This window comes from Manacus vitellinus, unplaced genomic scaffold, assembly GCF_001715985.3.
Source record: "Manacus vitellinus isolate BGI_N305 unplaced genomic scaffold, ASM171598v3 scaffold_103_pilon, whole genome shotgun sequence".
NCBI classification, from domain to species: domain Eukaryota; kingdom Metazoa; phylum Chordata; class Aves; order Passeriformes; family Pipridae; genus Manacus; species Manacus vitellinus.
Window position 1 is genome coordinate 113,228 of NW_021938814.1, and position 13,559 is coordinate 126,786.

A 13,559-nucleotide genomic window follows, 5' to 3' on the forward strand; every position below is an offset into this window, starting at 1 on the left:
CCCTGCCCTCTGGCAGTGGGAAGCCATTCCTTTTGTCCTGTCCCTCCAGGCCCTTGTCCCAAGTCCCTCTCCAGCTCTTTTGGAGCCCTTTTAAGCACTGGAAGGGGCTGTAAAGTCTCCTTGGATCCTTCTTTTCTCCAGGCTGGACACCCCCAGCTCTCCCAGCCTGTCTCTCTCCCAGGAATCCTCTGCAGGTATTTTAATTACACTGTCTGGGTTGATTAAAGTATTACAGTGCACTGGACCAAAACCATTCCTGGAACAGCTCCACCAGCACCTTCTGATGAGCAGCCACATTCCCAGGCTGGCTGAGACATGTCCTGCTGGTTTATGAAAATTCAAATATAAATCACACAAAGCCAAATGCCTTGGAGAATTCCACCTTTCCTGGCACAACTGTCTTTAAACACACCAAAAACTCGGGGAAAGCAGGATTTTTAGCGAGAAGTGGATATTTAAAAGAAGACCATCCAGCAGACAAAAAGGACAAAGCTTTACCTGTAGGTTACAGCATCCAAAAAGTCTCCAGTGCTGAAGTCAAACAGGTTGTAGCCCTCTCTCTTAAAGGCCAACACTGCATTAGGCCCAAGCCAAACACTGCCGTCCATCCTGGGCGTGAAATGGAATCCCAGGAAGGGGAACCGGGGGTTGGGAACCTGCAGTGGGATTACAGGAGTTACTGCAGCTGCTACAAACACTAAATTGGGTTGTTTTATTTCCAACCACTACAGCCAAATCCCAGTCACTGAACCATAAAATTGTCTCCTGCGCTTGTTCTTCTGCTTGTTAATTGTGCAGTTATAGCCTGTAATTAATTAAAACACTGAAGGTGATTCAGTAAGGTAAGGCTGAATCTTAGAAGGAAAACAAACAGGGGGAAAACAAAAGTCCACACATGATTTCTCAGGATAGAAATCAACCCACAACAAAACCAAAGACACACTAATGCTATTCACCAGCAGCAATTACACTGCAATAAAAGGGACTACACAATATTAGGAAAACCTCACAGGCCTGTATGGCTCAAAACAACCTGCACTCAGCAGGTCTGATTAATATTAACACTAAATATAATAATAATAACAACAACAACATTAATAATAATGCATCTGCAGCAACAACAACAACAACAATAATAATAATAATACATCTGCAGTTTCCTTTTTTGTTCCAGTTCCTCCCTCCCACCCCAAGACAGGATCCTGGATGATTCCCAGGTGAAAAGAGGTCAGACAAACACCCAACACCCAGAGTTCCACAATTTTCATAAAGATCCAGGTAAATTCAAGCTCATATTCAGAAAGGCAGCATTTCAATGTACTGCAGAAAATGCTGCTCCAGGAATTCCCTCTTCTTGCTTTATAACTATACTTTCTCTCTGGGATTGCTCCTCTTCATCCCATTATTTGTCTATTTTAGATGGGAGAAGGGTTGTCCTTTTCCTCCCATGTCTATTTTTTTATGACACAATGCAAAGCTAATTAAAAAATGAGGCTGAGAGGCAAATATTTAAGTCTAGTATTAGTTAATAATCAGGTATTTAACTGGTATTAGAACTGATATATAAGTGGCATTGATAAAATAATAATTAATAAATAATGAATAAAGTAATAATTGGATATTAGCACACAAGATTAAACCCTATGTTTCACCCCAGAATCATTTAGTCTGGAAAAGATCTCCAGTGTCCCCTGTGAGCTTCCTGAGGGTACAGTCAATCCTCTCATTCAGACTACCAATAAATACATTAAACAGGACTGTTTAATATTAATAATTTTATATTAATATATTTAATGTATATCTATATATTAATATATATTTAATTTAATATTAATAACTTTTAAAAATTATATAATAAATAATTAATTACTGTTGTCTCTCATTGAGAGTTCTAAATCCTCCCTACAGATTTATTTTAGAACATAAAGAAATAAGCCAGAGTTTTTCTGGACAACGTGGCTTTCATTATGTTTATTTTTCCCCCCTATTAAACAAATAAACAAACAAACAAAAACCCACAAACAAAACAAACCAACTGACAATAACTCCCCACGTGGCACTTCTATATTTTCCTTAAAAATGAAACAAAAAAATGCTGTGCTGTCAAAAAAATACCCGAATCTTCATCCACACGTTGAGCGTCCCTGACAGAAATAACCCTGGAATTTTGCCCTGTTCCTGCAGTTTTAGCAGTTCTTGGAGCCCACAATCCAGGGGACACATACCGGGTAAATGTTCCCTTTCACCAAATAGCACTTTTCTGGTTTCAGCACCAAATAATCCCCCCGGAATGGGACGATCCTGGGCTCGGGGCTGCAGCCACTGATCTCGGAGAGGCGGTCGGAGTAAAGCCCTGCACAGGTCAAAAGGTGCCCACAGGAGATCTCCTCGCCCTTTGGAAAAGAACAGAGCCCCAAACACACAAAAATTCAGTATATCTACTTAAAAGCAGCTCAGGAAAAACCACAACCACCTATGTTTGGTTAAATAAGGCTGTTCATTGATTTCACCCCACAAGGGCGGGAGCAGTAATGATGCTTTTTCATATCCAAAAATTCACAGCACACAGATATGGAGGGCTGCTAAATATTTAAACATCTTATAATCTAATTAAAGAAAATCAAATCACAAACTATTACCTCTTTATTTAGCTCACGGTATTTGTTTTTAAATTCTATGGGGTTTTTTCTTTCAACCAAAAATATTTGCATTAAAAACTACCAGTGAAGGGATCTTAACAGATTTTGGAAGCTACTTTATAATGAAAAAGCAAAAACAGAAGGAAAAAAACCAGCAGAACTAAATATATCAAACACTGGAAGGGTTTTGAGGTTGGTTTTGGTCCAGATATTCTTCCTTGAGGGTGACAAGGTCACAACCACATTTCCTGGGCAGCTCTGACTTGCAGGAACACCACCTGCATATGCAGGTGTTTTACATCTGCTTGTGGCTTTCTTATAATAAAATGACAATAAAATGATGCTAAATCCCTCCTTATCACTTTACAGATGCCAAAGCATAAAAGCAAACAGGAAAAGGGGTGTTTGTCACCAAATGGACAAGTCATAAAAGGAATCCTTGGAAAGACAAGAGTAAGATTGTGCAAATAAAGCAGATAAGGGACAGTAAAACACAAGTGAGGCAGCAGAAAAGTTACACTTCATTATTTTACATTATTATTATCATCATAAAATTTGAACATGCTCATTGCTAAGAACTGATTGCAGCTGTTTCATTAAATCAGGCTTAGATGATTAATCCACCAGGACTCGAGAAAAAAAAGTCTTAAGAAAAGGAGAAGCAGCTTCCTGTGTGGAATTTAAACTTCTGCTTTGTTCTTACCTTTTTGTTCCTAACAATGACTGGGTACTTCAGTCCTGTAACAGAATTGGACAAGAGAAGGAATTAATGGAAAAAGCAACAGAGAACTGACAGAACATGCAGCTTGTCACCAGGAGGGATTTCTCCTTTGGAATATCTTCAAGTTATGGAACAACTATAGTTGTCATAACTGATGTTTTTGGACATAACTGTACTTATGAATAGGGTTTTTTTTATTCTTCCACATGTGTGCCAGGACAGATCCAACCTGCCTTTCAGGATAAGGAAAACTCACTATCACAAGAACACACATGCAAGATTCAGCTAAATCTGATTTTAATGGGAGAGAACAACCTTATTCCTCAATTTTACTACTGTTTTCTTCCATCAGCTTGAAATGTTTCAGCTGAAGGGTGACCTGCTTGCAAATAAACCCCAAAGTGAGTTTGCTGAACGCTCTCACTAACATAATTTTGCCTTTTTTCTCATCCCTAGGAGACAGAAAGGTTCAAAAATTCATTTCAGTTAAAACAAACTGAATTTTTGAACAAAATCTTTGGCAGGACTCTAGTAAATGGAGGGGGAAAAAAAAATCCCTGCCTTACCATCTTCACTTCCTGGAGAACTTTCTTTAGCCATCTCCATGTTTGTGACTTCAAAATCCATCAAGATTGTCCCCCCTGCTTCCTGGAAATCTTCAGCATAGGACTGGGCCACTTGTTTGTAATTCACAATGCCAGTGTATGGAGAATCAAGGGCCATCAGCCCCTGGAATGGCATGAAAGACAAAGAAGAAGAGTGAAGGCTGGAATATTCCATCTGGAATGATGTGCACTGCCATGAGAAGGGAGTGCTAGTGTCTCCCCACTTGCTCAGCTGGATCTTGATCATACAAAAAATCTTTTAAGGAGTGGAGACAAAATGTTTACAAGACAAAAAAAAAAAAAGGATAAAAAAAGGTTCTTTTCCAGAAAATTTTTGTCTGCTCCTACCACCACTCATAACACCAACAGCGAGATGCCAGATGAAACAGGGAATTTATATCCAGGTTTTCCTTTCAATCAAAGACAGACTCATCGACAACAAATCTGTACTCCATAAACTCCACAGGTTTCTCCTGCTGTGAAAATAAACAGGCTGAGAAGTGCTACATAACAACCACTCCTGCAGGAAGCAACTGGACTGAAACTCAGGCACGGGAAGGAATTTTCAGGCTCTTCTGAACTTGTCACTCATGGAAATTACCCCAAGGCCAGGAGCATATTTATGTTAAACTGTGAAATGTTGTCACCTGAGAAACTGAGCTAACGAGAAGTACAATTCCTTACCCTGCAGAAGGGCTCCTTGGCTTGGATCTCCTTTGCCCCGATGAGTTTCAGCCCTGGGACGTTGTTCTGCAGCCCCCTCTCATACAGAGCTCTGAGCCTCGGAATTTCATCCTGTTCCACGGCTACAATCAGCTTTGGGAGACACAACAAGGCACAGCAGTGAGCAAAACACACAGAGCCAGGGCAGGTCTGGCATCGAGCCCAAGCAACAGGGAATGAGTGAACAGGGAATTATGTAAATCAAGTGTGGGAGGGGAAATGGTTGGTTGCACAAGATTCTATAATTTAATATTATTGCTGACAAAGCACTAATATATTATGGAGAGTGAAAAAACAAACGTTAAACTGCAGTTTTAAGTTACTGTCAATGGGTAATATTTGCTAAAAGTACCACGAGACTACTGTGGAAAGTATTACAGAAACAGACTACAAATCTGAATGTGAAAGAAGAGAATATGAATTTAAAGAGCCACTGGGATGTTTCAAAAATAAATAAAACTGAACTTAACCCAAGAGGTACAAATCTCAGTCTCAATAAGAGAATAAAGGTATGTTCTGACATGGTGACTGTACCAGCTCCACTTCATTTACCCACGTGGAGTTTGCTCACAACCACCACAGGAGGTGGAATACCTTGAATTACCTGTGCCAGGATTGCACAGACCATAATACTTCCAGGCCTAGCTCAGGTCTGGCCCACAGGCATGAAGCTCTCTAAGCCTGGGGCTGTTTTATGTAAAACTTCCTGTAAAGCCTCGCCATCCTCTTCCCTGGAATGAACACTGCCAGGGAAGTATCATAGAATCATGGAATTGTTTAGGCTGGAAAAGCCCTCTAGGATCACAAGTCCAACCATCACCCACCACTGCCCCATGTCCCCAAGTGCCACATGCCCATGGCTGTTAAATCCCTCCAGGGATGGGGACTCCACCACTGCCCTGGGCAGCTGTGCCAGGGCTGGACAGCCCTTTCCATGAAGAAATTTCTCCCAATATCTAATCTAAACTTCCTTTGGTGCAACACATGATCAGAAAAAGCTGTCTTAGCCTCACATATAAAATGATGAAATTCAAAGTTATCCCTCAGGGCCAAGACCTGGGGGTTAGGAGAGACAATCCTATGGAAACAGCAGCCTAGTGATGGCTGGAGAGCCCTGAATTGAATTTTAGGAACAATTAGGAAAAGGATATGAGATAATACAGAGAACTCTAGTATTTCACTGCAGAACTCCAGAGTCTGGCCACACCTGGAATGCTCTGCCCAGCTCCGGTCCTTGCCTTGTCCCCAAGACACACTGAACTAGAAATGGTTCAGAGCACAAAGACAGGACGGGGAGAGCCATGAAAAAGCTTCTCCAAGAGCAATGGCAGCAGAGTAAGACTCACCAGCTGGGAAAGAGGATTTTGGGGGAAGAGGAGATATTAAATTATGTGCAACTTGGAGAGTGTGAGCCCAGATCAACAGTTCACCACCTCCTCCAGCACAAGGGCCAGGGGCCATTGGGTGAAGGTTGTAGGAGCCAGTTCCAAAATGATGTAACTCCATGCAGCAGGTTGTTGATCTCTGGAAGTGCTCCTCAAAGTGTGCTCTGATGCAAAAGATTTTAATGGAAAGGCACTTGGAAGAGAAATTCATTGAGAGTTACCACAGACAGAAGAGCTCAGGCTCAGAACATAACCTGAGCTGAACACAGTTGGAAGCTTGGAGAATTAATAATTTGCTTGTCATTTCTCCTTCCTTCCTGGGTCTCTGCTTACAGACAACTCCAGAAACAGGATATGGGGTTGGGGAGACCCCAGACTGAATCAGTGCAGCCACCCTTCTGTGGTGGGTGGATGTAACATGGGATGAACACGTGGAGCTGGGGCACATCTGGAGTGGTTTTCAAGTCACTGTGACTTTTCAGAGCCTCATGTGCCAGGAAGTTTGGCAAGCACACACTGAAAGTCCGTGTGATCCTTGGAGCTACACAGGTGCCCCTCCATGGGAGTTGGATTCCACCATTACCTGGGATCAGAGAACTCCCTGAGTTGAAGGGATCCACAAGGATCATCCACTCCAACCCCTGGCCCTGCCCAGGACACCCCAACAATCCCAGAGTCCCTGAGAGCGTTGTCCAAACCCTCCTGGAGCTCTGGCAGCCTTGGGGCCGTGCCCACTGCCCTGGGGAGCCTGGGCAGTGCCAACCACCCTCTGGGGGAAGAATCTTTCCCTGAGATCCAACCTGACCCTGCCCTGGCACAGCTCCAGCCATTCCCTTGGGTCCTGTCTCTGGAGAGAGAGGGATCAGTGCTGCCCCTCCACTGCCCCTCATGAGGAAGTTGTGATTCCATAATTCTATTCCAGCTCAGCCCACAGAAAAGGAGAATTATTATTTAGACCCAGAAAAGCAACTGATTTGAGTTGCTGGAAACAAGGAAACAAAAGGGGATTATTCATCCTGAAGGCAGTAAGTGTTGCAGAAACTCCTATTTTTGGGAAAAGACCACAACCAGGCCTATGCTATACATCACACAGCCTCAGTTTCCAAAGGTAAGGTAAGAACAGACAGCAATTCCTGTACCTTCCCACACTGTTTGTATGGAATTCCCTTCTGGTCACAGTACTGGTAGCAGAGGGCTGCACCCTGCACACACAGCTTGGCCTTCAGGGAGCCAGGGGTGTAGTAAATCCCACTGTGGATCACACCACTGTTATTTCCACTCTGGTGATGAGCTAAAGAGAAAGGAAAATACATTATTAAAATACATTTGTTCACACTTAATCACTTTCAGCTGCCTGAAAAGTGGGTTATTTGAGGTCCTGCCTTAAATCAGCGTTGCAAGAGATGCTCAAATGAGTAACTGCACAGCAAACACAATGAATTCCTCCCTTGGTCTCAAAAGGTTAGAGAAACACTGACACAGCAAGACTTGGTTAATGATAATCCATCCCACCTTACAATGTGCTGGATCAAGAGGGATGAAAACCCCCAAAACCCACAAGTTTCTCCTCCAAGAGCAAATAAATAAAATAAATAAGATAAAAATATTTTACATGCTAAAATTAATTTAAAGAAATCTAATTTTGACAATTAAATGTATCCATCCCCTGGGGTTCCTTCAGCTCCCTGCAGGACCTGCCCTTGCCCTTCTACAAGCTGCACTGCTCTTTACTCTGGTTGTTCACCCTCCTTGTCCTCTCTCCTGACATTCCTGCACTGCTGGAGCCCCAGGAGTCAGACCTGCAGCTCTCAGACAGTGAACATTCAGGATTTTTTAACTTAAAGTTTGACATTAAGTTTAAAGTATGACTTCAGCTTAAAGTTTGGCTTGGAAGTCCCAGCAGTGAAGCACAGACTGATGAAAACTCTGCTTTTCCACTGAAGGATGTGCCCTTGGGAGAAGAGTAAAAGGAATTTTTTGTTAGGGTAAAGCCAGTGGTGCCAGCAAATGAAGATGCTGGTCCCAAGGGGAGAATCATCACGGAATCCCAGAGTGGTTTGGGTTGGGAGGGATCTTAAAGCCCATCTTGTTCCACCCCCTGCCATGGGCAGGGACATCTTCCACTGTCCCAGGTTGCTCCAAGCCCCGTCCAACCTGGCCTTGGACACTTCCAGGGATGGGACATCCATCACCCACTTCAGTGACAAGGGCTCTCCCACAGCAACTACAGGGATGTCCATGAAATCCTGAGGTTTTGGCAGCGTGTGCTTTTGGCACAGCCTCTGGAAGGACTGGTCACCTCACCCGCTCCGTACCCAGCTCCTTCTCCTTCTCCAGCACGGCGAAGGACAGCGAGGGGTGACGCTGGATGAGCTCCCGGGCTGCTGCCAGTCCCACGATCCCGGCACCCACCACCACCACGTCAAAAGTGCTGCGGAGACACCGACACGGCCCTCAGGGGAGGGGGAGAGGGGAAAGGGGGTACAGGGAATACAGGCATGTAGGGAACATAGGGGACAGGGGATATAGGGAGTGTAGGGGATAGGGAACAGGGGAAAAGGATAGGGAGTGGGGGAATGGGATGGGGGATAGGAGAAGGGGAAGAGGATGGATATAGGGGATAGGAAAAAGGAGAAAGGGGAAAAGGATAGGGAGTAGCAGAACTGGATGGGGGATAGGAAAAGGGGAAGAGGATGGATATAGGGTATAGGGGATATAAGGGAAAAGGGAAAAAGATAGACAGTAGGGGAACAGAATAGTGGACAGGAGAAGGGGAAGAGGACAGGGATAGGGGATATAGGGAATATACAGGATATAGGGAATAGGGGACAGGGGAAAAAGGTAGGGAGTAGGGAAACGGGATAGGGGATAGGAGAAGGGGAAGAGGATGGATATAGGGGATAGGGGATATAGGACTGGGGATATAGGAAATATACAGAATACAGGGAATATAGGGACAGAGGAAAGGGGGAAAGGATAGGGAGTAAGGGAATGGGAGAGGGATAGGAGAAGGGGAAGAGGACAGAGAGAGGGGATAGGAATAGGGAAAGGGGATAGGGGATATAGAGGATAGGGGATATAGGGAATAGGGTGAGGGGAGAAAGGATATAGGGGATAGAGGATATAGGAGATAGAGGAAGGGGAGAAGGGATGTATATATAGGAGACAGGGGAAGGCGATATAGGGGAGAGAGGAGAGGGGAGTGAGGTGAGGGGAGGGGAAGCGGAAAGGTAAAGGGAAAAGGCAAGGGATAAGGGAAATGGATAAAGGAAGGGGCAGGACGCGGTCCGGGGCGGTCCGTCCCGCTCCCCCCGGTCTCACCTCCTCCCCCGCTCTGGGACCCGCCACAGCGCCGGGGCCCGCCCGGCGCCGCGCGGCCTCAGCGCCGCCGCCATCTTGGGTGCGGAGAGACCGCCCGGCCGCGTCCGCCGAGTCGCGTCCTACCTCCCTCACTCCTCCCTCCTCCTTCCTCCTATCCTCCTCCGCCTCCACAGCCTCCCAGCCCCGCTCCGCCGGGCCAGGGCAGGGCAGAGCCGAGCCAAGGATAATCGGCCCTGCGGGCAGCGCCGGGGGCCGGTGACAGACCCCCGCCTGCAGCGCGGGCCCCGCGGGAGGACAGCCCCGGTCAGGCCTGGAGGGGGGCGCGGCCCCCCCCCGGTGCTGCTGCTGCGGACGCTCCAAATAATATCTCCCTTTTCTCTCTCTCTTCTCCAAGGAGGTGATGATGGTGTTGGGGAGACTCGTGAAGAAGCCGCCGTCGCCGCCGGGCAGCTGCAGAGGGTTCTGGGGATGGCTGAACGCCGTGTTCAACAAGTAAGAGTGAGTCGCTGGGCAATAATCAATTATCAGGTCCCGCGGGTCCACAGCGCGGTTTGTGGAAGAGAAGAATCAAATCCCTGGGCTGCAGAGAACTTAATGCTCTTCTTTCCCTCCAGATTGCGTGTCGGTGCTTGGCAGGGGGCGTTCCGTACCTGCTTCCCATCCCAAAGCTGTGACCCTCCAGAGGAAGGTCTGTGCTCTGCCCCCTCCATGGAGTGGCCACATGGATTCTGTCCCTAAGTCCTGCTCTTCTTTGACCCCAAAACTCATTTAAACATGTAGCAGAACCAAGCCCCTTTACTTATTCAGAACAGCATCAAACCAGCCCATCACTTACCAAGTGATTCAGCCACAGGAGGGTTTCAGATTTACTTTTGAAAGAGGAAACCCTTCTCTGTGAAACTTTCTCTGCCCGTAACTTTTGCCAGGAGCTAATAGTTTTGCCTTATGTCTTCTGGCTGTGTGGGAAGGGTTGTGTGGTGTAGCTGATTACTGAAACTAAACCAGACGGGAGCCTCTTCCAGGTCTCGGCCTTCATCATTCCTCGCCAGACTAAGAAATGCATCCTTTTCCAGAATGGACCCAAGAAGTTTAACTATTGCTGAAGTGTGATTTTTATGAAATACTGTAACTGTTGAGAAAAAACAGGCTGCCCAAGGCAGTGGTGGAGTCACCATCCCTGGAAGTTTTCAAGAAACGGGTGGATGTGGCACTTGAGGACATGGTTTAGTGGGGAACGTGGCGGTGGTGCTGGGTTGGTGGTTGGACTTAATGATCTTAAAGGCCTTTCCCAGCCTTAACAGCTCCACGATTCTATGAAAAGGATTTAGGAACGACATACTTGTGACAGGTTTCAAGATGTTTCTATATAATCAATGTCTGAGAGAGAAATTAGCAGTTGTAAAGCCTCTGGGAAGAAAAAGGCGGTTTTTTTCTCTCTCCTTACAGACATGGAAAGAAACAATCAGGAAGGTTAAGTCCAGTTGCATTTGCATTCTTTTTTTTTTTACCAAAAGCATCTGCCATTTAAAACAAGTTAAAAAAAAACTCCTGCCAGACTAAGAACCTCACAGTCCAAACGATGACACGTAGACCACGTGCAGTAAATCACACCCTTAGCTTTCTGATATCTTACCACACACATAAGCAGATATTTGCCGTGGAGCTTTTTAATTGCCAAGGGAATAACTTTTCCACCCTGTGGATGCTCTTTGTGTCGTGGCAGGGTGGACTACGAGCGGATCCAAGCCGTGGGCCCCGACCGGGCGGCCTCAGAGTGGCTCCTGCGCTGCGGGGCCTTGGTGCGGTTCCGGGGCTCCCCAAAGTGGCAGCAGGACTACAATGGGCTCCCCACGGGGCCCCTGGGCAAGTACAAGATAGAAGCAATTAATGCCACCGACTCCTGCATCATGTACAGAGGATTTGACTATCTGGGTAATGTGAGATTGTTCTTAATGGTCTTGATTTCAGTTGTGTCAAAGTGTCGATAACTGTGTCATTGTCTCGTTCCTTAGCAAGGTACTGAGAAATCTCTCGTGGGGTTTTTTTCCCTTAAAATGGCTTTATGAGTTCCTAAGGTTTTGCTGGAGGTGTGTGATTGGGAACTTCATCAGCCCTTGCCTGAAATGTCTGTAGCACTAAGGAAGTGCCACGAATTTTGATGAGCTGGAAGCAAAAAGCACTATAAATATTCTTTTTCTTCTACACCAAACCATGATTTTGGTGCCTCTGAAGTCATAATTCTGCTTGTTCTCCAGGTATTTATGACGTCTTCAAAGACAAAAAGCAAACACTTGGTTTCTTAAAAAAGATTAAAAAGGTGTTTCAGGTCTCCTTTAAACAGCAGAAACCAAAATAGGCAACAGTTACTGTTATTATTATTTTTTCATAGCAGGGGACCTTGAATTTCCTGCATTAGCACATTTCTGTGTCAGTCATTGTTTATCACCCAAACTTGTAGGGTTTTTGTGACATGCCCATGCCAAAGCTCTTCAAATCTTACCAAAAGGGTTTTCATTTATTTGAAGTACCACAAGGGGACTTTGGAGATTTATTGTGTGTTATGGCCCCACGTATACAGGAACTTGTTTATACAGGAACTTGTTGCTGGGTGGGTTTGGAGGCAGAACTTAACAACCAGCACAGGATGGTCCTGGCACTCTGAAGCAAATCCTTGTTTTTATCTTTCCAGATGGTCTGGAGCACGTCACGGATATCAGGCTGGAGAAGTGCATGTACATCCAGGACGAGTGTCTGCAGAGGCTCAGCGAGACAAACAACCTGCAGAAGAGTCTCCTCCAGCTGAAGATCATCTCCTGTGGGAATGTCACAGACAAAGGCATCCTTGCCCTTCACAAGCTGACGTACGTGAGCCCCTCACTGCTTCCACAGCCCCCTTGTCCCAGGCTGGTTTGGGATTGTGTTGGGTGGGGGAGCTGGAGTCTGGCTGTTCCAGATGTGTGGGGCTGCTCCCTGTCACAACATCCTCTCATGGAGGTCTCAGAGCAGACCTGAGTCCTTGGGCATGGGATGCACTTGGATACTGCACCTCTGCAGCTAAAAACCTCAAGCACCCACTTCATAAAAAGCTTCTATTATAACCAGTCACCATTTAAAATAATTACAGTAGAATGATCCTTTCTCTAATTTCTTCGCGAGCAGTTAAATAGTAGTTGCTGATTTTCTTTTTAAATATTTACAGGAACCTTGAGTATTTGTATCTGAGTGACCTTCCTGGAATCAGAGAGAAAGAAACCACCTTTCACGCCCTTCAGCAGGCGCTGCCAAAGCTGGAGCTGGAGCTGGACTTGGAATAAACACGACAGCACATGACTGAGATGTGACTTCCTAGTATTTATCATATATTGCATAAATTAACTTGTAGATGCTGCTGTATTTCCAGGTGTGAAAATAAGCCCAGCTCTCCCAGTGCAGCCTCAGAAAGCTGCATGTGACCTTTTCAGAAATTATGCACTGAAGTTTTGTTAAGCTTAAACTAAGTGGTGGATAGCAACAGGGAAGGCAGGTGTCTGTACAGAGTCACGTTTCCTGTGTCCATAGGGAGCTGTTAATACCTCAGTGAGAAGTGTTCAGCTATTTTATTGCACAGAAATAAAGTGGCAGTGACAGTGGGAGTGAAGCCGCAGCGCTGGGCGCGGTCGGTGCCGGGTGTTGGTGCTGTGGGAACAAGGGCTGTTCACTCTCAGAGAATCCCACCCGGTCGGTGGGAGCTGATTTAATAAAAGAGGTCATGGGCCTTTTTTTGTGTTATTCATGCTTTGACTTCTGTTGTGTGGTTGCAATGGAGTCATGTACAGGCAGGCAGGGTCACCTCCTCAGGAACACTGAATGGAGCACGGCTGTCTGTGGCAGAGCAGTGGCTCTTGGATACGCCCTTGTGCACATTTTTGCCATGTGCTGACATGGACTGAATGAGTTCTGGGCAGCTCTGTAGCTGCATCCTCATCACTGCTGATAAACAGAATCACTGCATCAGTAAGGTTGGAAAGGCCTCCAAGACCATGGAGTCCAACCATTCCCCCAGCACTGCCAAGGCCACCACTGACCCATGTCCCCAAGTGTCACATCCACGTGGCTTTTAAATCCCTCCCGGGGATGGGGACTCCACCCCTGCCCTGGGCAGCTGTGCCAGGGCTGGACAACCCTT

At 45.9% G+C, this 13,559-nt stretch overlaps 2 protein-coding genes across 2 annotated transcripts in view; one reads left to right on the plus strand and one right to left on the minus strand.

Annotated features, from left to right (window-relative positions):
• L2HGDH (L-2-hydroxyglutarate dehydrogenase) overlaps nt 1–9,468 on the minus strand; it is a 14,428-nt gene extending 4,960 nt beyond the window's left edge. Inside the window, exons 1-8 of the mRNA XM_018088397.2 lie at nt 9,444–9,468; nt 8,389–8,526; nt 7,213–7,364; nt 4,650–4,781; nt 3,927–4,089; nt 3,343–3,377; nt 2,226–2,393; nt 499–656 (exon numbers count right to left, since the gene is read on the minus strand). Of these exons, the coding sequence (XP_017943886.1) occupies nt 499–656; nt 2,226–2,393; nt 3,343–3,377; nt 3,927–4,089; nt 4,650–4,781; nt 7,213–7,364; nt 8,389–8,526; nt 9,444–9,468 (971 nt within the window). The remainder of the gene's footprint in view (nt 1–498; nt 657–2,225; nt 2,394–3,342; nt 3,378–3,926; nt 4,090–4,649; nt 4,782–7,212; nt 7,365–8,388; nt 8,527–9,443) is intronic.
• A 115-nt stretch (nt 9,469–9,583) lies between these two features.
• Nucleotides 9,584–13,162, plus strand: DMAC2L (distal membrane arm assembly complex 2 like). The gene is made up of 5 exons (XM_018088210.1): nt 9,584–9,609; nt 9,783–9,886; nt 11,118–11,326; nt 12,084–12,255; nt 12,594–13,162. Exons 2-5 carry the CDS (start codon nt 9,795–9,797, stop codon nt 12,706–12,708), a joined length of 588 nt encoding a protein of 195 aa, XP_017943699.1. The 5' UTR covers nt 9,584–9,609; nt 9,783–9,794; the 3' UTR covers nt 12,709–13,162.
• The last annotated feature ends 397 nt before the right edge of the window (nt 13,163–13,559 follow it).